This window comes from Eptatretus burgeri, chromosome 6, assembly GCF_056783735.1.
Source record: "Eptatretus burgeri isolate ZD-2024b chromosome 6, Ebu_testis_v1, whole genome shotgun sequence".
Lineage (NCBI taxonomy): Eukaryota > Metazoa > Chordata > Myxini > Myxiniformes > Myxinidae > Eptatretus > Eptatretus burgeri.
Genome location: NC_140966.1, coordinates 45346442 through 45371441, shown reverse-complemented (window position 1 = coordinate 45371441; position 25000 = coordinate 45346442). Strand labels below are relative to the sequence as shown.

The 25000-nt window shown below is 42.3% G+C and overlaps 1 protein-coding gene across 6 annotated transcripts in view; it reads left to right on the top strand.

The window, feature by feature from the left end:
• LOC147024670 (uncharacterized) overlaps positions 1 to 25000 on the top strand; it is a 114182-nt gene that overhangs the window by 24645 nt on the left and 64537 nt on the right. For all 6 annotated transcript variants that reach the window (XR_015059137.1, XM_085884799.1, XM_085884800.1 and 3 more), the window contains exons 6-15: positions 747 to 870; positions 997 to 1190; positions 9621 to 9755; positions 10347 to 10993; positions 13890 to 14340; positions 14447 to 15100; positions 18047 to 18255; positions 23610 to 23755; positions 23917 to 24069; positions 24300 to 24393. Coding sequence is in view for 5 of the 6 variants with exons in the window: in XM_085884799.1 (XP_085740925.1) it covers positions 747 to 870; positions 997 to 1190; positions 9621 to 9755; positions 10347 to 10993; positions 13890 to 14340; positions 14447 to 15100; positions 18047 to 18255; positions 23610 to 23755; positions 23917 to 24069; positions 24300 to 24393 (2807 nt within the window). In the remaining variant the exon portion in view is untranslated. The remainder of the gene's footprint in view (positions 1 to 746; positions 871 to 996; positions 1191 to 9620; positions 9756 to 10346; positions 10994 to 13889; positions 14341 to 14446; positions 15101 to 18046; positions 18256 to 23609; positions 23756 to 23916; positions 24070 to 24299; positions 24394 to 25000) is intronic.

Sequence of the window (25000 nt, the reverse complement as noted above, 5' to 3'; positions counted from 1 at the left end):
CTATGATTCGTAAAAGTGTTTCTCAAGTCCTGTAAATGTACAATCCAGTGTTGAAATTTTTGCCTCATTGCTTTCCTTTATCTCATGAACCTGTCTGGTCTCTGTGATATCAACTAATCTTGCCTTGCACATTGGAGGAAATTATCGGCAAGCTGACTTTGATTCTTAACATATTGAAAGAAAGAAATCCTGACTAAAATGTAAAGGGCCATTTACATTTTATGTTTGCAAAAATGAAAGTAGTAAAGCAGTTTAGGAGGAGAGGAAAGGAAAGATGTAGTGGAGAGTATCGAGGGAGTGGTTGACAAATCCCACTTAAATCAATCCAGCATTGCTATATTTGCCCAATTTCATTTCCCACTTTGAAGGACTTCATTTACAACACTTCGAAAGGATGCGTTTACATATATCAGGACAGCGTTTCTGTTGACATCTTCCCTCAAATGTCCCTTGAATTCCTCTTCTCTTTGCTTTCTTCTCTTTCATTGTTTTATCCCCATATACACTATTCCCATTTCTTCCCTAACCTTTCCACTTTCCACCACCTTTTCTTTTTTCCTCAACCTCATCTCTACCCCCCACCCCAACCCCTCCACTTGGCCACCCACATCTACAAAGATATAGATAATATGTCGATGGCTCAATGAAAGAAGATATGATTGTGCTTATATTTTGTACATTTGCACTTGGTGTTGCTCCCTCCCTCATAAGTTCTCACTCTAAGATGGTCCTAATTTTTGCTCAAGGTGGGATTCAGAGTGGAGTGGAAGGTCCTGCTGAGGAAGAAGGGGCTGCGACTCGGGCTGAGGGATCTGCCTGGGTACGAGATGAGGCAACAGGACAATGGCGTGATCGGGAACACCTACTCAGGTTAGTCAGCTGGTTGATTGACCGAGTCATTAATCACAAATTCAAAGTTTGGGGCCACTTGGCAAACAGAGCTTACGATTCACAACTTCTTCGTCTCCTCCAACAACTTTTCTTTTCACTTCTTAGGGAAGCGAAAGAGTTGGCAGAACTGGCAAGGAATCAGCGATTACCACTTAACCCTCGAGAAGTAGGGGCAGCCCAAAGCCTCTCTCATGGTCTTCAATGGCCGATTGACCTCTCAGGTCATGCCATGAACCTAGGCCATCCTTGGCTGCCTGGAGCTACCAGCCCTGCCCTCTGGCTGGCTGGCTCTCCCTATGGTGAGTTCTGAGCAGGGGAAAAGAGGTTAAATATCTTCTGGAATTTACTTGCTGATAAAGTACAGCAAAACCTTACATAGCTGAAACTAATTGGGGGAAGCAACTGTTTGGTGAAGTGATTTTTCTTATGATTAGAGTTTAAAGATAAGTGTAGGAGGTTGTGCAGCTGCTTGTCTTGTGATTGGTACAAGTATGTTGCTGACTTTCATCTGCTTGGCATGTTTAAAGTGAGGTCATTCTTTCCACGTGATACGACTCGAAATGCCTTTCATGTAAATATAGTGACTGCATGACTTAAATTTCCTTTGATTTCTTTCACTGTCTATAAATGCTGCCAATACATCCTAATGTCCTTGTCCTCCATGAGATAAATGCACAAGCTCTTTTACGAGCTTTCAAATAGACACAAGCTCTTTCATTAGATACTGCCATGTTTTAACTTCACCAACTAAGTCATCACTCTGGATTATTGCTCCCTGCTAAATGGGGTTTCATTGTATTTTTTGATATAATTTAATTATTCGAGGGGGTAAATTTATTATATTTTATATAATAATTAAATTATATAATTTAATTATTGTAATTATTTACATAATTTTAAATAATTTAATTATTTTAAAAATAAGTTTCTCCACCGACCATAAATAAATTATCCCGTACCAGCAAATTTGGCACAAATCGTCGTCTTTTTCATGCCTCCGCAGCCGAAGGCCAGAAGTATTGTGTTTTCGGGTTAGCCGTCTGTCTGTCCGTGCATCCGTTACCGGTGTTTTGTTTCCACACTAACTTGTGAACCATTGAAGATAATTAAACCAAGCTTGGCAAAGTGTAGAAAGTAATACAAAGACGAGCTCATAGATTTTGGATTCAAAAGGTCCAGCGTATTAGGTCGTTTGACCTTGAATTGAAAATCTTTGTGACCAAGGTAACCTGTGAACCACTGAAGATATTTCAACCAAACTTGGCAAAGTATCGACTGTAATACTGCACAACGATGAACTGTTTCAATTTGGGGTTCAACAGGTCAAATGTCAAATGTTATGTGTCCTTTGAAAATCATTTTGCAGACAAAACCTTGAGTTAGAAGCATCTGATGTTATCTCTCTCTCTCTCTCTCTCTCTCTCTCTCTCTCTCTCTCTCTCTCTCTCTCTCTCTCTCTCTCTCTCTCTCTCTCTCTCTCTCTCTCTCTCTCTCTCTCTCTCTCTCTCTCTCTCTCTCTCTCTCTCTCTCTCTCTCTCTCTCTCTCTCTCTCTCTCTCTCTCTCTCTCTCTCTCTCTCTCTCTCTCTCTCTCTCTCTCTCTCTCTCTCTCTCTCTCTCTCTCTCTCTCTCTCTCTCTCTCTCTCTCTCTCTCTCTCTCTCTCTCTCTCTCTCTCTCTCTCTCTCTCTCTCTCTCTCTCTCTCTCTCTCTCTCTCTCTCTCTCTCTCTCTCTCTCTCTCTCTCTCTCTCTCTCTCTCTCTCTCTCTCTCTCTCTCTCTCTCTCTCTCTCTCTCTCTCTCTCTCTCTCTCTCTCTCTCTCTCTCTCGCCCTGCTGGTCGTTGGTGAGTCGTGCATGGGTGTGGCGTCATGGCGGCTCTGTGTGTGCAGCTGTGAGTACTGTGCTGTGTTAGTGTTGTTCCTGTCCCTATTTCGTTTCCCCTCTGTGTCCCCGTACGTGTTTGTGGAGTTTTTTCCCTGTTTCCCTTCCTGCTGAGACGAGAGAGAGAAGGAGAGCGCGCACGGTAGGTGCTTTGTGGGTTTTCCTTGAAACCTTCGGGTTTCTGGGCCTACTTTTTCATCTGCCTTGTTTTCATAGGCCTGCCGTTTATCGGTGGTTTAGCTTCTTCCTTATACTCTTCCTTTCCCTTATACTTTATTTGACCCCACTTGCTGGTTGCTTGTGACGGTTTTCCTTTGTTAAACTTAAACTTCTCTTCTTTTGCTTTAAGCTATGGCAAACGGACGCTTGCACACAGAGTGTGTACGAGTCACTCACTCGGAAAATGGAGTGACAATTACTCCACCTGATGGAGTTAGTGTTGAGAACGTGGTGATGGCTCTGGGAGAGCTCGTAGGAATCGAGAATGTTCTCGCCGCTTCGAAAATGAGCCAACGTGTCGTGGTTTTCTTGTCGGAGGAGCGACACGTGGCTCAGGCGGTCGAAACCGGTCTATCCGCACCGCCGGACGTCTTCGTTAACGTTAGTTATCTCGATACGATGGCGGTAAAATTAACACTGTCTAACATCCCGCCCTTCTTCTCGAGTGAGGAGATTGTAGCTGCATTAAGCGTTTTTGGCACAGTTGTGTCACGAATCTCCATGATTCCACTTCGTCTCCGCTCTGACGCTTCGGTTCGCCACATCATGTCGTTCCGACGTCATTGCTATATCATTCTAAAAAGCAGCGCTCAATCGCTCAATGCAGTTATGACTTTAAAAAATAAAAACCGCAATTACCAGATTTATATCGCAACGGAGACCACAACTTGTTTTATCTGTGGTGAATCGGGACATTTAAAAGTGATTGCCCCAAGAATATATTAAGTGGCATATCTAGTGTGGTCGAACCCATTGAGACGAATAGTGGTATATCTAGAGTTGGGCACGTTGGTGACGCTCAAACTCGAACAATCTGCCTGGGCCGCCGAGAGTGGAGGTAAATCCCCCCTGACAGATGACGAAAGCTTCACCGTTGTTCCTTCAAAAGGAAACATAAATTGAAGCATTTAAATGATAACAATAGTCAAGATGTGACGGCGAGCCAGCAAAAAGATGCGCCGGCTGCCGAGAATAATGACTCGTGGTTTGGAAGCAACAATAGATGCTCTTTTTAAAACGAAAAATCGATTTGATGTAATTGCTCCAGAGGATGATGACTTTTTTGTCGGTGGGGTTGGTGAACATGAGGAGGAGATTGGTTTTGTGCAGCAGGAGCACACGTGACCACTCCATAGTCACAGGCACCTTGGATATTAACACCGAATCCACTGTAACCCCCTCCCTGAAAAGACCAACAGTGAAATGTGTACCGTTTCTAAGTCACCAATTACTCCAAACCTGGTTGAATCAGGGTGTAAAGCTTCAACTAGTGAAACACCAGGTTCATCTCAAGCGGAATATAACATTCCTTCCATTAGTATTCTTCCTCCTCCCCGTTTTCTTCACCCTCCCACTCCTCCTCCTCCTCCCCCTCCCACTTCTAATCTTCTTCCTCTTCCCACCGCTCCACCTCCCCCTACCCACCTCCCCCCACTCCTCCTCCCCCTACTCCACCTCCCCCCACTCCTCCTCCCCCCACTCCTCCTCCCTCCACTCTTCCTTCCCCGACTCCTCCGACTCCTTCTCCCCCTTTGGAAGCGGAATGTGAGGCTTCCCTTATTAAACCATCAGCTCCATCTTTGGAGCATAACGATAATGTAATGGACACCAATCAGTACTCGGATTATGATTCGGACGGGACTCATCACTTGCTTCTTGTGGCAGTGCTGAAGCATGGAATGATCCAGTTTCCCAAGATTCGGAGAGTGTTACCAGTATTCCACCTGCTGATATCATAAAGTTTCTTCATGACACCTTTCGCAAGAAACATGTTAAAATTAAAAACTTTTTCCCTGACTTATCCGGCTTTATAATCTCTGCGAAGCTTTTGCTCCTCAAAGCCGGACAGCTTGGTGTGACGGAATCACAAGTGTATCGACTCCGGAAATGCATCCTCAAAGCAAAGAATGAGCTGCAGACACAGAGAGACTAAGTTTTTTGACACACCCAAACTCTATGTTAGCCTATGGCCTTCTCTATAGCGAGTTTAAATATTAATGGGGGACGCTCCTCCATCCGTAAAGCAGAAGTTAAACAGTTTGTTGAGACCAATCACATTGATGTTTTGCTTTTGCAAGAAACAAGATGCAGCTCCTCTTGTGCAAGTGAATGGCAAAGGATAATGAGGGGAAAATGGTTTTTTAGTAGTCTGGAACACCCAAGGGCTGGGGTGGCTGTTTGTATACAACCTTCCTTTTGTAGTCCCAGTGTTGTTTTTAATGAGATTATCAAAGGGTATTTGATTTCACTCACCTTCACGCATAATGGCTTTAAACACACCGTACTGAATGTCTACGCACCGAGCGATAGCACAGAGAGACTCACCTTTTACACACACTTAGAAACGTCTCTTTTACACATTGATTTTGATGGACTTGTCTGCTTGGGTGGAGATTTTAACTGCACGATGGACCCCGCCATTGATCGTAATGGAGAGGAGCCGCACCCAGCAAGCGCAGCGCCTTTGTTGAGAGCCTTGTCCAAGTTTTCCCTGGTTGATGTGTGGAGAATCCGCAATCTTTCTCTCCGCCAATACACGTGGAGTCGGTGTTCAAAAGGCCACGTATCACTTGCAAGATTGGACCGTTTCTACATCAACAGTACCTTTTTAAATGTTGTGAGCAATATGGACATTATTCCGAGCGGCTTCTCAGACCATCACATGGTCGCACTTCGGATTCACCAACCAGTTCGGAATCGTGGTGCTGCCTACTGGACCTTCAACGCAAGCCTCTTGGATGACCAACTGTTTGTCGATGCCTTTGGTGTGTTCTGGAGAGCCTTGCTCCAACGTAAAACTTCCTTCCCCGCCTTGGAAAATGGTGGGACAACGTCAAAGTGCAAATAAGATCCTTTTGCCAACAATATGGAGCCTACCACACCAAATATGACTCTGCCCTTCAATCCTTGCTTGCCAAAGAAATATTATATTTGCAGACCAACCTCTTGGCCTCAAATCATGAAAGAACCAACCTCTTGCTGGCGAAAAAAAAGCTCTTCTTGCTGGACTTTTTGCAAAGCAAGCCAGAGGAGTGCTGATTCGCCTCCGACTGGAGAATTTGTGCTACCTGGACACCTCCTCTAAGTTCTTTGGACTGGAAGATCAAACAAAGAGAAGTCAGCAGATAACTTCAGTAAGGACAAAGGAAGGAAGGATAACACACAATCAAAAAGATGTCAGAGCCTCACTCAGACACTACTTTACTGAACTTTATCGTGCTCCGAAAATCGACAACAAAATGGTAACAGTGCTGACTTCTTCCTTACCTACCTTGTCAAAATCTGCAGTTCTACAAATGGACAAGGAAGTAACTTTGGAGGAACTCCAAGCTGCACTTCAAACTCTACCCTCGGGTAAGGCCTCCGGCCTGGATGGAATTCCTGCGGAATTTTATAAAACCTTTTGGGACCTCCTCGGACCAGAACTACTTGAGGTTATAATCGACGGTCGACGATCAGGCTCACTGCCATTAAGCTGCCGGAGGGCTGTCCTCGCCCTTATCCCCAAAAGGAGACCTTCAGCAACCACACAACTGGCGTCCCATCTCATTACTCTGTGCAGACTACAAAATATTTTCCAAGGCCCTTGCCAACCGCCTTAAAGCCATAATCGAGGAGATCGTACACCCAGATCAGTCTTACTGTGTCCCGAAGAGGACAATTCATGACAGTATCTTTTATTGTGCGTGATATAATTGACATCTGTTCTCTTGAGCAAAGAAATGTCGGGTTGGTGTTCTTAGATCAAGAAAAGGCCTTTGATACCATTGATCATTTTTATCTTTTCTCTGTTTTACGGGGGTTTGGTTTTGGGGAAAATTTTATCTCTCATGTGCAGTTACTGTATAACAACACTTTTAGTCTCTTAAAGGTTAACAACATTTTATGTCCCCCTTTCCCGGTTAATAGAGGCATTCGTCAAGGGTGCCCTCTTTCTGGCCTCCTGTACTCTCTTGCGATTGAGCCTTTACTCGTTCGGTTGCGTGCACGTCTTCTTGGTTTCCTTCCTCAACCAATGGCGAACCCGTTTAAAGTGATTGCTTATGCAGATGATCTTTGTGCAATCGTTCGCTCGAATGAGGACGTCTCAGCCTTGGTCCGTTGCATTCATGAATTTGGTTTGGCAAGTTCCACAAAAGTGAACTGGGGAAAAAGCAGGGCTCTCCATCTTGGTCCACAAAATGGCGCCATTCCTCCGACTCTTCCCGAGAAACTTAAATGGGAAAGGGATGGAATTCTTTACCTAGGCGTCTTTCTTGGAACTGAGAACTTCATTTTAAAAAACTGGGAATCTCTAATAATTAAAACTGAGAGACGTTTACAAAAGTGGAAGGGCTTACTTTGTCAACTCTCCTATCGGGGCCGAACCCTTGTTATCAACAACCTTGCAGCATCAATGCTTTGGCACGTTTTTATAGCACTGCAGCCCCCAGATTTGTTTCTTAAAAAATTACAATCAATTCTTATTGACTTCTTTTTGGGGAGGAAAGCATTGGCTCCAACCTGGTGTGTTAAACTTGCCTGTTGCTGAAGGAGGACAGGGGCTGATTGCTATTACCAGCAAGGTGATGGCTTTTCGCCTCCTTTCGCTTCGCAGACTGCTGTACACGGACGTCTCGTGGAAGGCCTTGGCTCACTGCCTGCTTCCCGGCAGGCGGGGAAACTCCCGCCACGATCAGCAACTGTTCCTTATTGACACCAAGAAAGTTGATATAGCATCAGTCCCCCCTGTTTTATAGAAGCATGCTGAAGGCATGGCAGGCAGTCACTGTTCGCCGAAATAACAATGACTACTCCCTGGAAATGTTTTTAAATGAGCCTATCTTTTAAACCCCATTTTTGAAGGGGTCTGCAGCAATTATATTCTTGTGCAGAAGTTTATTGATGCTGGATGTACGAAGGTAAAAGATCTCAGAACTCCTTCTCCTTATAAGTGGAAGCCAGCTGCTGACGTCGCTGTGGCCACTGGAGTGAGGTCCATTCGAATTATTGGGAGAATCTTTTCTGTGATTCTGCGCTTTTTCAAGCAAACTAATCTGAAATGGATTCCACAGGTAGAAGCTAACCTTTCTTTATCCCTACATCCCTTTCCAGAGCTTTTGCTTCATTTTCAAGGTTTCACCTCCTTTAAATTGATGGAAAAATCTTCTGTTTACGCTTTGTGTGTTAAAACTCTTGTTCCCGATAGACCTGCGGAACCACAAGCACATTGGGGGAGAATGCTTCAGACCACTCATTCTACTTCAATCAACTGGCATGTTATGTACAAGGCACCCACTGCTAAGCGCTCCGGAGATTTGCAGTGGCGACTGGCACATTACATTTTACCATCCAATGTTTTATCTCATCGTATATCTCCCGATAACACAGAATTGTGTCCCTTCTGCGGTGCCACAGAAACTATTTTTCACATTTTTATTGATTGCTCAAGGTTGGCACCCCTTTTCACAGTCTTATCACGTGCTATCCGGGGACTCGGCCTAACTTTTACTTGTTGTGGTTTTGTTTACGGTTTTAGCATCTTCCACCAGCGTAATTACGAGTGCCTGTTAGCAAATTATTTGTCCTCTGAAGCGAAGCTTGCTATATACCTGTCAAGGAAACGCAAACTTCAAGATGTTTGTGATTCTGTTTCCGATGTTGTTTACCTCTTTAAAACCTTGGTCACAGCACGAGTGCACCTTGAAATTAATTCCAGTGATTGTACACTGTTCTCACAACAGTGGTGTGTGAACACATCCTTATGTGAACTTGTTGATGGTGTACTTACATTGAAGTTTTAATTTACCTTGTTTCTTTGTTGGGCAATGCTCAGGCATTTGCTTGTACTGGTATAACTTCTCTTGTTACATCATGATCCCAAACAATCAAGAGGCCAAAAGTGTCTGTGTCTCTCTCTCTCTCTCTCTCTCTCTCTCTCTCTCTCTCTCTCTCTCTCTCTCTCTCTCTCTCTCTCTGTCTCTCTCTTTCTCTCGCTTGGCACGCACGTGCAAACGCAAGGGGCTGTTGCTCAGTCTCTGGCGGTACGTGTGGAGCCTGTGTTGCTTTCTCTCTTCTTATCATCTTCTCCTCTTTCTAATGTTTTTTTTTGGGGGTGTTCCTTGTGTATAAATTGTTATCAATGCTTTATCGATTACTTGAAAATTGAATTGGTTTCTTCTCTTCTTTTTTCCACTCTTGTATATAATCCTTTGTTTTGTTGTATTGAATTTTTACCTTTTATACTTTTTTTGTAATAAAAGGACATAAAAGTCAAAGTCTCTCTCTCTCTCTCTCTCTCTCTCTCTCTCTCTCTCTCTCTCTCTCTCTCTCTCTCTCTCTCTCTCTCTCTCTCTCTCTCTCTCTTTTTTGACCTTGAATTGAGATGAAACGTAATAGTGGGTTGACATCTAACATGGGTGGATGCATATCCATCTATGCATTCAGGTCAAATTCTATTTTCTAGTTTTAGGTAGTTTCCAACCAGTGTGACATATTTTCTCGAGTGTCGGGTAAGCTTTCCGATGCTTTGGAAAGATGGTCATGTTTTTGACTTTTATTTTTTATAATAGGGCAGAAAAAACGTTTTAACTCTTCCTCATATATTGAAGAATGGTTCTGAAATAAAATGATTGCTGTCTTCCTATGGCCAGGCTTGGCGGCTCATACATTGGCAAACAGCCTTGGACCTGGTCCCTTGACACTCCCACCTCCTGGATATCAACTTGCCTGCCACTCACCCACTGGGCAACTCCTGCTGTTGCCAACAGAACCCAATCCCACCTTTGGTATAATAATACTCATACAGCCTTCTTGTGATAATTATTTTATTCCATTGCATAACAAACAGGCCCGAGGCTGTGGCTGTTAATTTAAGCCTTGTCTCCATTAGTGGGGTTGTGCGGTTCATATTGGTTCTGGTATTTATGTCCCCTCCCACTGTTGTGTCTCGATTATCATTTCCATCCACACAAAGAGATGCCAGCATCATGCTACTTCCATGACTGGGATCTATGCAAGCGTAAGTGTGGTGCATCATTAAGCCTTTCCCAAGGGCAAGCTTATGACAGACAGTGTGGATATCTTGCTGTTATTATTTTAGTCGATTATTTACCTGACCACAAAAAGGAACACATGATGGTGATGGTTTGATAATGGCATCAGGTTGCACCATTGACATCATGCAGTGCATTGACTATGGCTCTCGGTGCAAGAGCCTTCCAGAGCCGGATGAATCCTGAGCGAGTTTGTGGTAAATGGAGACTTTACAAAGCAGGTGTGAACAGATATGAACCTGCTAATGGAGACAAGGTGCTAAAGAACAGTCAGAAATCATGCATATGACCAAGTATACTTGTTATACATGTTATCTTCCCCAGATGTGCTTGACAGAAGGAGAGGCTTATGGCCTACTGGACTGTCTGGGTCAGGACCTTTGAACCCTGAACTCACCCTAACACACCCACATGCGTTGTTACGGGCACGTGATATGCTTTTGCTACAACAGCAGCAACAATATCAGCAACAACAATATCAGCAGCAATACCATCATCAGCAACAGCAGCTTCATCAACATATTATGCAGCAACAACAATTTCAACACGAGCATGATATACAACATCATCATTGTCAACAGCAACCACAAGTACAAGTCCATCATCACGACCATCAACAACAGGAAGAGGAACAGCAGCAAGTGCAAGGCCACCACACAAATCATCAACAGCATCCTGGGGAAGAGGAACGGCAGCAAGTGCAAGGGCACCACACAAATCAACAACAACAACCCGAATTTCAACAACAACAACAACAACAATTACAGGGACACCACCGCCATCAACAACAGCAGCAAACAGATCACCAGCAGAAACATCAAATAGCAGAAAACCATCACCACCATCGGAACCATCAACAGCAACAAGTACATGGGCACCAGCAACGAGTGCAAGAGTTTCCCCACCATCACCAGCAACAAGGACAAAGACAACAAGACCAGCAACCACAGCAGCATGAGCAACAAATTGAGGTACTGGTTGTGATCTGCCAAATGAATGATTGTGATTTTAAATGCCAGTGTTTGTACTTTAGTAGATATTAATTATTATTGTATTTACATTATCTGAGTGTATTTCTTAAAGGGCTTAAATATGAGTTCACTTGCAAGAAACGTCAATGCAGGAGGCCATTAGTCCCACCAAACTTGCACTACGATTGCCAACCTATGCTTGCTTGACTGTGCTATATACTTTTTAAATGCTGAGCATCTATCAAGGAAGCAGCATGAACCCTTTTCATGGTCTTTGGGATGACTCGGCGATGGTTCAAACTGCCGACCTCCCAGACTCAGAGCGGAGGCTCTAACCATTATGCCACTGAGTCTGCTTGAGTTGATGAGCAGTTGTCTAAGAAATATGGAAATAAGAACAGAAGCTTGGTCAACAGGAGAGTTCAAAGAACATGATACCTTGTGGAGTGTTCAAGTATATGCTTCAATTTAAATAAGATAATGATTTTAAAGATCGTTAAAAAAATCCAGAAGTTTACCAAGACTGAAGCAGACTTATCCATCCCCCTTATACACTGTAATAAGACGATGCTGAGTTGCAGTTTAAGAGATGGAGACTTTATTGATCACCATAGTACACAGCGTCAATCAGCATCGTACAAAGTCATATTGGCGGACGATTCTTAACCCCGATACTGCAGCTTCTCACATGCCGTGACTTCTCATGCATATATACATATATATGTGTGTTTAGCCATGCCCTGTCAGGCTCCTGGGGCTGGAAGCGGTCTCATTCACACATCCGGCGTGACACGGCCCGGAGCTCCTGTACCAAACTCCGGGGTTGCTCTTCCCGAGACCCCCCCCCACCCCCACTTGCCGTCCGTCTTGCCGTGTTCTGGTGACTAGACGAGAGTCGTATCAATCCCGTGTGCCAACCCGGGACACCCCCGGCAAGATGCGGTTGGTGCTACTAACGTCCATTGCTCGTCACCGCATCACACAATCCGAGTACCCTGAGCCGTGCAGCACGCCTCTGTTTAGTGGCAAATTGTATCGATACAGAGGTACGAGGAGGTGCAGGAATATTTTTCCCGTTTGTGGGAGGTGTTGGTGGTTGAAGTGGTGAGTTTTTGGTGAGTGAGGGGTGAGCAAGGTGAGATGCCATTTGAAATTGGCGCACAGATTTGAATGAAATAATTGCACGCCACCATGTGTGTGCTGTACAGTGTTTGTTCTTATGTTAATTCTCTCATGGGAGGCTGCGTGGTGTGTTTGCTATTCATATAATGGTGTGTTTGTTTGATTGATTTGTACCATGGCGAAAAGGAAAAGGTTGGAATAGTAATCAGAATAGAAGATGGAGATATAGTTAATAGATCTCGCTATTAGACCCACGCAACACACTTCGTCCCGTTAACCCACGAGACATGAGGGGAAGGTCTGACTACACGAAGACTAACAAAATAACTGCCTGGGGATCACTCTATGTTGGGTGCCATTGCCTTAGAGGCATGCAGTTTTGCAGAGCCGCAACAATATATATATATATATATATATATATATATATATATATATATATATATATATATATATATATATATATATATATATATATATATATATATATATATATATCATGGTTCTTGGAAGTATTATGAAGGTGATCTGTGTTCTACAGTGTTCAACTATATAATTCAGTTTATATAAAGGTTTAAAGAGGTTTAAAGGCAGATGAATAAATTAATTCTGTGTTTCACTGCAGTTTCAACAAGCGGCGATTGCATCACCCTATCTAACACATTACATTAGTTTGTCATGCCTGGTGTTTTTGTCCTTCACAATGTCCTTAAAAACAGTAAGTTTCCTCGTTGAAATGATTTTCAATTTTGTTTGACTGCCATGCAGAGTAAAATAATTATTTTGCTCCTCTCTGCGCATGTATGATCGGGATTCATTCAAAGCCAAAGTACTGTTAAACGGCAAACTTGTCTTCCTCTTCATGTTCCGATTCATGTTCAAAATTTAACATTCAATCTAAGTAAGTTGTTCCTCGATCATAAACTGGTAAGACGGACAGATGAACAGATGGACGGACAGATGGACGTGAACCAATTGCTTTACCCTGCTTTTCGCTTCGCATGCGCGGGTAATAATGATAACCTGATGCTGGGTACTGGGTGCTGAATGTTAATTGTCAGATTCTAGTTAGCTTGTGCTGAATAGCGCGTGGCAGGTTCTGTGTAGTGCATGAGAGGTTCTGGGTACTGTGTCGTGAATGATCCAAACCAGGTTTTGTGTCATGTGTTCTGAGCAGCACATGACAGTTTCTGTGTATTGTGGAGTGAGTGGTGCTTGCCAGCATGGGTGTGATCTGTCACATGGTTAGTGGGATGGAGTGGGGAAGAGGGGAGGGGTGGTGGGGGATGCTGCTGCATGAGTTCCTGAAGCTGTTTTTATTTAATAGCAAATGTTGGTGATGAAATGTTCTCACATGTAATGAACTTGTATTGCAAGTATATTTGGTGATATAATTAAGCAGGTTTCGACTGACATGGAGAAGGCATTGCAAATGGAGAACTGTAACAGCTCCAAAACTTTCATTACGTTTATGGCTTGATCGGAAATGTTTCCTTCATTAATGCACTAACTACAAATTTAATAACTTCAAAAATAGCGAAATGTTCGACCCTATCCCCTCTCCTTCCTTTTTATCTTCTCCTACTTTCCTGCACTCCTCCTCTCATTTGTTCTTTTTTCATTTTGTTTTCTCAATTCCTCCACCATTAACCCCAATGTTTCTGTAATTTATGCATGGCCTCTCAATTATCTGGACTGTATTATTGATGATTGCGATTTTGACATCAGTAGAGGTGGTTGAACTTGGCGGAAGTCGAATAAACTGTTTTTTTTTCAGGTGCTTTTGCAGGATGCCAAGGGAGTACTCCATGACACAAAGGGCAAGTCTAACAAACACCTTTTAAGCCCGAGTGACCTTACTAGTTCTCAATCATCTTTTTCCAAGTCTACAACACAGGAACAATCAAGCTTATCATACCAAGCTCAAATCAAGCCAACTCTCCCTCACACTTCACAACCACCTGCTGAACAGCCAAAAACAATGCCCTCCACTTCACCCCTCAATCTCTGTCCTCGCTCACGTGAGCAAAATGAAAGTTCAAATATGTCATCAATCGCACCTGAAGGTGTGATCCTTCAATCGGCTCACGGCCTGTCTATGGTCAGTGACTGCTCAGTTGTGAAGATACAGCCAACAACTCTCATTACTGGGCAGGTTGGAGAAATGGTGGCAGATCAGAACAATCAAGCAATCATGGAAACTGATGGACATATGTACAAAGAGACTGGTATGTGAAGATAATATGTCATCAGTGTTCTTTAAACAATGTTTTCTATAAATAGTGTTCGTGTTTATTTTACATTTTCTTCTGATCTCGTCTTCCTTTTTTGCAGATAATTTACAAGTCTCTGCACCCATCTCATCTGAACAGTGTCATATAACCGTTCAACCTCAAATTACTACGGGTGGGATCGACAGAATACATCTGGAGGGTAGCGAAATGGACTTACCTGATGGTTTGCATTCATCGGCTGAAAGTCAGTTTAAAGAGCTGAGTCATGTGCCAAGCAGAGATGATAATAATGTGCTTGCTCGAGCACACCCACTTGTAAACAATGCCATTCAAACAAATGAAGAACTTAAGAGAGAATCAGAGAAAACGACATTTGAGCAAACTTCACCATCTCTACTCAACGACATAAAAGTCGATGACAAGATGGTCACACCTGTTGCTGAAGTAGGGCAACTTGACCTCCATTCCAATGTAGACTCAAGTTGTAGCCTTCCAATGGAGGGGGCAACAAAAACAGAGGGGATTGTGTCGACATTGGAAACACCTTCAAATGACAGTTCAATTGAGATGCACAAGAAGCCCTTAGAGCTGCCAGAGACAGCAAGCATTGAGCTGAAGACCGTATCGCCAACCTTGACATCTGATCCTGCAGCTGAAAGGGCTGAAGTAACTGGAGTGGGAGGCAGTTTATCTCTACTGGGGGAGATTGCAAGGTTGGAACTGGGAGAAGTGGAAAGCATCGATTCAATGAAAGGTTGGTGTGTTTATAATGATTTTTTTTTTTAAAGATTAATTACTGAGCGAGTAAATTATGTTGAAAAAATATCAGGTGGTTTCCCACATCTGGCATTACAGACCTTGAGTATTCTGAAATTCAATGTACACTGGTGGCCTTGTCGAGAGGACACTGGCATCCTATAGCTTAGGAGTTGAAATCCAGCCAAAGGCAGCAATACAAAGAATGTGGATTCTGAGTTTCTCTAAACTGATCTCGTCTCAAGAAAATTAGCCTGTCGCTATCAGATTGTCAGTGAGAACCTATCGAGCTCAGAAGTGACCTTCACAGCTGGGGTATATCTCTGTCCTGCATTGACTTGTCTACATGTTGTGCCATTATGGTCAAGATAATGCCTTAAGGTCATGTTGTAATAGATACTAAAATGCTACCGATTTTTACACAATGCAGCCTCCCAAAATTTCCCAAACACAATTCCCAAACCTTGTTCTGACAGCACGAAACAAGCATGTTTTACTGTAGACATCGATAATAATCATTGTTGTTAGGGATTCCGAGCAACAGCCACCAAGCTTATCTAACATCAGGGGGCATTCAAACACCAATAAATGGCTCTCCCAGGAGCATCTCAAAGATGCTTGAAAGTAGGTAAATATTGGGGCATTTTCAGACTGCAGAGCTGTTGGCATCACATATTTGGGGAAAAATTGTGATATTGAATACCTGTTATGACTATATGTATTGTCATCTTGATTGAAAACTGCTTCACATTACTTGATGAACAAGACCGAGTCGCAGGGTGCAGCATTCTTCTTCTTGCGTATGGCAGCTTTGCTGCTGGGTTGCTATCATTTTGTTTGAGTGTGGCTATGCCGCCGATGCTGTGTCCCATAACAGTACACTGATACTCATTTTGCCGACCTCAGAAGGATGACAGGCTGAGTCAACCCCACCTGGTGTTAATTCAGCAGCCAACAGGGCTCAAACTCAGCACCCTAAGATCCCACGCCAGCCACCCTAAACGCTAAGCCAACACCAGGCTTCTGGTGCAGCATGATACTGATGTAGAACACCTGAACATAGTTTCCCAGATTGCTGGATCATGAGAGGAGAGCCAAGACTGACTGGACAATATGGGGGTGAGGGGAGTATAGGAAAAATTAGTTAATTAGTTCCTCTCCTCCCCGTTTTGGGACATTTGGCAGCAGTATATGGATATATACCATGAAAATAAAAGAGGTCAGTGAGAGTAAAGATTGTGTATATGAAAGAGGTCTTGTGCTCTCACTTCCTGGGATACTCTGGGTACCAGTGGCGTCATAACAATGGCGCCGCTTTTCTCACCGCACTCAGCTAGGTAATTCCTCAGGAGGAATTTTCTCCTCCTCACGGATGCCAACCGGTGGGGAATATCCGCGCTCGACAATTTTAAATGCTGAATGCCAAGCAATTAAGCAGCACGTACCATTTTTAAAGTCTTCGTTATGACTCAGCTGGAGTTTGAACCCCCGACCTCCCAGACTCAGAGCGGGTGCTCTAATCATTCCACCACCGAGTCTGGTCAAATCAGCTTTACACCACCGAGTGCGACAGGTTCCTGGGAATTTTAATGGCTTACTAATCCTCTTGTTGTTCAACAGAGAAAACATGGTTCAAGCAGGGATATGATGTACACGACATGGAGATCTCATCGAATTACGAGAGATTGGGGTCAGGATGGCCAGCTTGATGCCATTATTATGATATTTTGAATCACATTTACATTATCACATCAGCCTGACAATGGCAGCGGGAGTAGGAAAACCTCCCACATTATAGAAAATGAAATTAGAGTCAATTGATTGCTCCTGCTAATTTTGGGTGAGAAAACTATGCCTTGAAGATGTATAAGGTCTGAACTAGTAACAGCATTTCACTTGGTGTGCTGTTTGTAGCTTTGAAGTTTTGTGATTTATTTTACAATAATGATTTACAAAGAAGTAATGAAACTGGAATGGCAGTTGAAAGGTTGATTAGGTTGGAATTTGCCTGCATTTGTCGCACATGCCGAGTGGGAAATGGCATACAAGCATTTCATTGTACAGTATATATATACATAATACATACCATATATACATAATACATACAATATATATATATATATATATATATATATATATATATATATATATATATATATATATATGTATTTACATATGGTCTGAAATGGTGGCGCTGACAGAGCATAAACAACAGAGGCTACAGGTCTCCGAGAACAACTGGGTCGGGGATTACGGAAGTGAAGAGGGTGGATAGAAGGAGGATGGATGAACTGAGAGAGGACATTGGTGTGCAGATGAGCTTGAAAGGTAGATTGGTAAAGAGCTGAATAGAGTGGGCGGCACACCTGGTGGGAATAGAGGAACTTCTAAAGAGAGCAGATGTTTTGAAAGAGTGAGGCAGTAGAAAAAGGGGTTGATCACGGTTGAGATGAGAGGATTGTTTGATGAGGGATGGCAGAAAGGTGGAGGTGAGGTGGATGGAGACTGGAGATATATGGCTGGTGATAGAGGGTGGTGGAGGAGTGTTATGGACACAGTGGAGCAGCAACTCAGTAGCAGTCATCTCACACACACACACACACACACACACACACACACACACACACACACACACACACACACACACACACACACACACACACACACACACACACACACACACACACACACACACACACACTCACACCAAGTGGCACCAACATAAATTATTTGCAATGTACTTATCATTTATTTTAATGGTCGGTCATAATTTTTATTCGTCTGAAATTTTAAAGTTCTAAAGTTTTACTTTTAACTTTTGGTATTAAATGTTCACAGTTTTGCCATTGCAATAACAACTTCCTCAATATATCCAACATATTACATGAAGTTGTTTAAACTCAACCACCTCTTGTATTAACTTTTCTTTCTGACTATCTTACAGAGTCAAATTGTCAGGATAATCCCTGCGGCCTGTTTGCCTTGTCCCGGATGGCAGCCCTTCTTGTTCCACCCTCACCCACACCGCCTGATGCTCACTCCTTGCCATTAAAGCAAAACTCAATGCAGAATATGGCCTGTGATGAGGCTCGGCGAGGGTTGGCTCGGCGAAGGCATTTCACTTGGCAGCGGGTGGGAGAAGGTGATCATAAGGTGAGGTCTAGAAACTCTACATTGTGAAGGGTTATTTACAATTACCAGCAAGGAACCCATCCTTACAGAAAGGGGAATTTCGCCACTTTTATAACATTTTTGGCGTTTTTTATTATTATTATTATTATTATTATTATTATTATTATTATTATTATTATTATGACTTTTAATACCTGCTTCCACCAGGTGGCGCTTATACGATACATATTGACCGAGAGAATTGTGGTTCTTCTTCCACCCTGAACCCCAAGGAGCTATGAATTTATATAGTATGATTTTATGTACCACACTCTTTACAGACTGTTGGTGCTGTCGAAGTAGTTTCTTGGCAAAGGTTATACTGGGTGGTTTGCCATTGCTTCCTAGCTTTGTTTGTCTGTGCATGCTCATTTAAAAAAAAAAAATACAGAGCGTCAATCAAGGAAGCAGTACGCACCTATTTTAAAAGTCTTTGGTATGACTCGGACGAGGTTTGAGCCACTAACCTCCCAGACTCAGAGCGGACTCTCTAAGCATTACACCACGGAGTTTGCTTATAGTATTATAAATCAATATTTAGTTAAAATGTAAGGAATGATGAATGCTTTTGGGATCCTTTTCCTACCAGTGTGAGACAAAGCATTTCAGTCCAAGCGTTGGATTCAAACACAACGAATGCTGAGATATTAGCTGGGATAAAAAGTAAATGAAATTTAACAAGATAGTATAAACAAATTTCCTTGCTGTTATGAATTCTGCTGTTGTTTACCTCGTGAAATAACATGGACTTGTAATGTGCACAAGCAAACATGGAGTAAAACAGGACAGTATAAATAAGCTTAAAAAAGTGTAAGGAGGGAGACTATTGATGAACAAGAGAAAGAGAACTCTGCAGTCGGAACGCCAGTTTGTTTGAGAATTCGAACAGGATTAACTGAATTGATTGTCAAACATACCTGGTGGGTGTCTTGTTGCTTGCATCATCTGATGTTTTTGTTCCTCTTGGCACTGGATCTGCAGCAAAAAAATAAAAAAATAAATAAATTGGCACAACAAACAGTGCCCTTGAGGCTTTGGCTTTTCTACAGCAGCAGATTCTTTGTCCTTTCCTGCAGCATCAACAAAAGCAGTAGCAGTGGCAGTAACCTTGTTGTGATCATTGTAAAATAATTATTGCTTGTGGTGTTAGTTCATGGAATTAGTTCCAGTAGGATAGACACGAAACTTGTACAGGTCAGCAGTAAAATTACGTATTGTGTAAAAACTCAAGCCTATCATACCACCACCGAAGAACTGGTGATCTGCCGACAAAGTGTCATTGTTGTTGCTTGCATGCATTGATTGTCAGCAAAATTCAAGTTAAGGAAAACTGGCTATTTAATCTACTTACTAAATTTCAGAGAGAGTCCTTATTATCAAAATGCAAACAAAACATGTGTGGAACGGCAACAAAGGGTCGAACACTAATTTTTGTCAGAAAATAAAAGGATTCAAAAGTCCATTGTTTTAACCGCAGGATGCCCGTCATGCAGGCAAGGCAGCAAGCATATTTGTTTGGAGGTTGGCAGCTGAATTTGTTGGTCTTTGTGCTTAGTATTGTGTTACATATATTATTGTTAGTATATCCTGCTGGAGGGTTGTAATGATCCATGATAAGTCATGACATTATACCCGATCGGAGGACACAGACCTGTGATAAACCATGATAACCAATGTGTCTCCTTACCACATTGGTGTCATTTAATTGCGTTTTTCTCATCAAAAAAAGTTCCTGATGTTCATTGCCGTCGATGACGTCTGAAGCTGCGTGGCAAATGAGAGGGTTGAGGGTCGGGGGAAAGTTGCAGATTGACAGCTTGCAGCATTGAAGGAGGCACGTTGAAATGAAGAATTCCGAATCAAAACCCCGTAGGCAACAACACATCATGAGCACTCACATATTTTCCTCAAAGTGTGATGAATATTTAAAACATCTATTTGGAACACGATTATTTGAGATATTTATCTGTGGATCTGTAGATCTGTGGATCCGTGAAACATTTGTTTTTTTTTTTAATCAAAATATATTATTCCATTGTCATTGTTCGAGATTATTTGTGGAAAGAGAAAATGCAGTCAAATTATCTCCCTCCAACATCTAAAGGGTGTGGTTGGGAATGATCTATTCCATCATACAGATACAATGACTGATTAATTATTGTAAGTACTGCGCAATAAAACCTGGATATTAAAAAGAGCTAAACAATTAATGCTTTACTGGGGAAGGGTAAAGCGATTTTCAGGCCACCCTGTAGATTCAGTCACTGAGGGAAAATAATACGACGGTGTCTGTCTGTACGCCTGGTATTGGCTTAATGGTTCGGGTGGCGGGCTTGGGATCCGAGAATCCTGAGTTTAAATCCCACTCGGCTGTTAAATTAATACCAGGTGGGGTTAACTCTGCCTGTCATCCTTCCAAGGTCGGCAAAATGAGTGCCAGCATGTTGGTATACTGTGTCGGAGTGGCGACCCGTCCAGGATTGTGTCAAATAACCAAGGAGACTGCTTAGACAGCACCAACGCTCTGCACAGAGTATGGTCCCAATGGATGGATGGATGTCTGTCTGTCTGTCCGGTTACCTATCGCCTCTCTCATTACTTTGTGCATTGTCATCAAGCTTTGAAGGCATAACTTACTGTCTGTCCTACAATTCAGATGACAGCATCGAAATTTGCTTCCAACTTTTATTATATTTGCCCAATCAAATGTACACTTTTGTCAAAGCATTCACCATGCCAGATGATGTAACCACATCCCATTGGTCGGCACTTCAACCCAAACTATCATGGCATTGTTGTTGTTATTGTTGTCTCAATTTATTATGTTCATCATGGGAATGTTGTTGTTGTTGTTGTTGTTGTTGTTGTATGACTGTTCCATCCTATAATTTGCCATTTCAACCTATCATAATCCTTGACGGTATATACGCGAGTTAATAATACAGAACAACTCAAGCCTTTGGCGTATAATACCTGATATGTGAATTTATATAACTTATAAGACCTGACATGTGAATGGAGATTGAAGAAAAAAGCAGGAAAATGATCTTACCAAAGTGCATCCAAACTTTTGTCTCATGCATTCAACATGAAAAAATATCCAAACTAGAGAGTTCATTGATCACCTTCTTGTCACTTCCAAAACCCTTCTGTTTCGCAGTACGCGGTGTTCGAGATTATACTTCAATTTAAATAAAACGATGATTTTAAAGATCGTTTTTAAAAATTCCAGAAACTTTAGTGCTATTTCAGCAGTCTTACACACCACTCTTACACACCACCCTTACACACCACCCTTACACACTACCCTATTTAACATGCCCAAGTACTGCTAAATGGAAGGGTTTTGGAAGTGACAATAAGGCGATTTGTGTTCTTGTGTTGAAGTATATAATTAAATTTAATTAAAATATAGATTGTAAAAGTCGTATTAAATAATAAATTCCGGAATTTACCGCTGCTTTACCACCATTGACGCAGTGTCGATTACACCACCCTATCTAACACATTACATTATTTCTTCTTTCCTGTTGTTTGTGTCCTTTATAACATCCTTAAAAACAGTAAGTTTCCTGTTTGGAATGATTTTCAATTTTGTTTGACTGCCAGGCAGACGGAGTAAAATTATTCTCTCGCTCTTCTCTGTGCATGTGTGATCGGGATGAATTCAGAGACAGTACTGTAAAATGGTAGGTTTGTTTTTTCCAATTCATCCTCCAATTCGAGTTCAAAATATAACATTAAATTTGAATAAAGTTGTTGCTCGATCATTTACTGTCGTTCACAAACAGACGGACGGAAATTAACCAATTGCTTAACCCCGCTCTTCACTTCGCGTGCGCTGGGCAACAACATAAAAAAATAAGGTCAATACCCCTGGGCGTTCACCTGGTAGAATGATGATACTGAGGAGGAAGTCAACGTGGGACTGAACCAGCAAAATGTACCAATGAACTAATGTTATAGCAAATGTCTATTGGGGGGGGGGGCAACCTCCATAAACCCCCTTAGACCCCAATTTTTAAAATTCTGTGAACAAGCATTGGCACATCACGGGTGATGAAAGTTGTGATCAAGTTTCATGGAAATTGCGTGTGTGGTTTCGGAGAAGGAAGCATATACATATTTTGGGGGGAAACCCCCCCACAGACCCCCTTAGACCACGATTCTTTTTTTAATGCCGTAAAAAACTTTGGTACATCATGGGTGATGAAGGTTTTTGTCAAGTTTCATCGGAATTACTTGTGTAGTTTCTGAGAAGACAGAAAATACCTATTTTAGGATGCAACCCCCATTTGTGAGCGGACGGACGAACGGATGGACGGACTGACGACGCGCCATCCATTAAGCTCCCCGGAACTATGTTCCAGGTGAGCCCACGAAGAAAGCATCTCACAATGGAAAACTCATCCACATCCACTTTGTACTCAAACTAAACTTTTTTTGTATGCAGAATCAAGGCTGTAGAAGAGCTAGAACGCAGAACGGATCAGGATGCAACAGAGCAAAAGCAACAGCCAAAAGAGAAGGGGGAAATGCCAACAGTAGAACTGAGGGTTTAAAACAGATGGAGATGGACCAACAAGGGATGTGGCTAACGATGAGAGGTCGGGGAGAATGCAAGGGCAGGTCAAGATGGATATAGAAGCAAAATTTGTCAGGGTGGGGGTTAACTAGAGTCCCTATATATCTAGGACTAGCTACATGGCATGTCCTGCCAATAGCCCACTCTTCGCAAAGACACCGTGGGATCCTGGCAGAATGTTCCTGTGTGCATCGTCCATCGAAACATCCTTCCAATGGATGACGCACGCATTGATACATTACCCTGAATGTGAAACACCAGGATGACATTTTATAATTGGGTCGAAATTTGATCCCAGGCTCGACAGCTCAAAGGCGAGTGCAAATACTTCTCGGCTATTCTGCCAACCACTGAATATTCTCATATGAAATTGCCAAAAACAGCTTCAGTTGCTTATTGCATCAGTGAGAAAAAGATAAAATATTTTTGTGATGAAAACATCAACTGATTTGGAGGGAAAAAATAAAAATAAATTCGACATTTGGCCAAAGTTTGTAAGATTGGTGGATTAACAGTATAGAAATGAAATTGTCGTAGCCCGGTCTCAAATGTATGAGGAAAGGCCAGCAATGAAAGAAGGGTAGATACAGAAGCTCATCAAGAAGTTTGTTGGTTAAAACAAACTGAAAGCACACATTGTGGTGAGGATTGATTCAAATTTGAAATGTGAGTATAGGTAAGGTATTGAATTCCCCTTTGTATCTGTTGTGTCTATTTTGTGTAGAGTAAGGTTGTGATCCCCATATTTCAGTCCTGTTCTGGAGCTGGAGATAAAGCCCCTGAGGTAGCGGAGTTGGAGCTGGGCTTGCGTGTCAAAATGGCTGCACTGCAGCGACGTTATCAGGAGCGTGAGCGAGAACTTTCACGACTTCAGCTTCGTGTTCGATCCCCACCTGGGTAGGTTGGCTACAGAGGTGTGATGTGTGCTGAAAATAAAAGGAATGAGAATGTATGAAAGAGATACTTAGTTAGGTTTTGCATTTGGGTTTCACTTGAAATATGATAAGGTTGGTGGTTAAAAGAGAAAAAGATGAGTGAGTGTCATTGTTTTTCTGCAGGGCCAAAACCTGCAACTCTGAAGCCTCAATTAAAGTAGATAAAGAGCCAGAAGTTGCCAAAGTTTCAATTAAGAGGGGTCCTGGGAGACCACCCAAGAGAAAGCATTTATCATTGACAACGACTGGTATCCACAACAGCAAAGCATTGGACAGGTGAGCATATTACAGGTATTGATGGGGATTTCACAAAGTTAATGGGTTTATAGCTTCTCTAGCTTTTGAGGGCTAAAGGCGAAACGTCTTTAACCACAAACATATCGATGCATCAGGCAGGAGCTATGTTTTGGGTGATTCATGAGCTTTTGATGTAAAATAAGGCAAAGACTGTGATTAAATAAGTTGACGTGACCTTGTGCCTTTCAATTACTTCCTGTCCCTGGCAGGAAAGTGGTGGCTGAAGAGAGATGTTTGAACAGTGCACAAAGCAATCTGAAGGAGGATTTGAGGAGTCGCAGACGTTTAAGAAATGATGCGCAGGTAAATGCGGCGGGAAGAACAATTGTTTTGTTATTGTTGCTGATGTTTGCTAGTTTTGCTTGAAAGGCATTAACCACCTGGTAGAGGTAGTCACAAGCAAGACGCCTATTGTTTTTGAGGTCAATAAGTCAAAAGGTCAAAGCTCAAGGTCACATGGAATCATCAAATGTCATCCTATTAACTTGAAATTTGAACAGGATTTGCATATTCGGTCACGGACCTGGTTCACCAAAATCAGAACGATCGATTTAGCCTTTTTGACTTGTTCATGGTTTGTTAAACAACAATTACACTGTATAATAATCAAATGAGCCTTTTTGTGAATATATTATATTCCCATGCCTCAGTAATTTGTCACGATATCAAACGGAAACTTACACAGCTTATTTGTATGTATGTGCAGTATGTATGAGGAGGATTTGGTCAAATTTTGTCAAAGATAAAGGCCATCTGAAACTTGTAAAACGCCAATTAGGTTGCAATGAGAAAATGTATCAACCAAATTTATTGTGCATAACATTCATTCACGTAAAACACTTGATTGGTCAAATTTTTGGAATTACCAAATTGTTGTTTCCACGGAAACTGTTGTTTATTTGGATTTGCA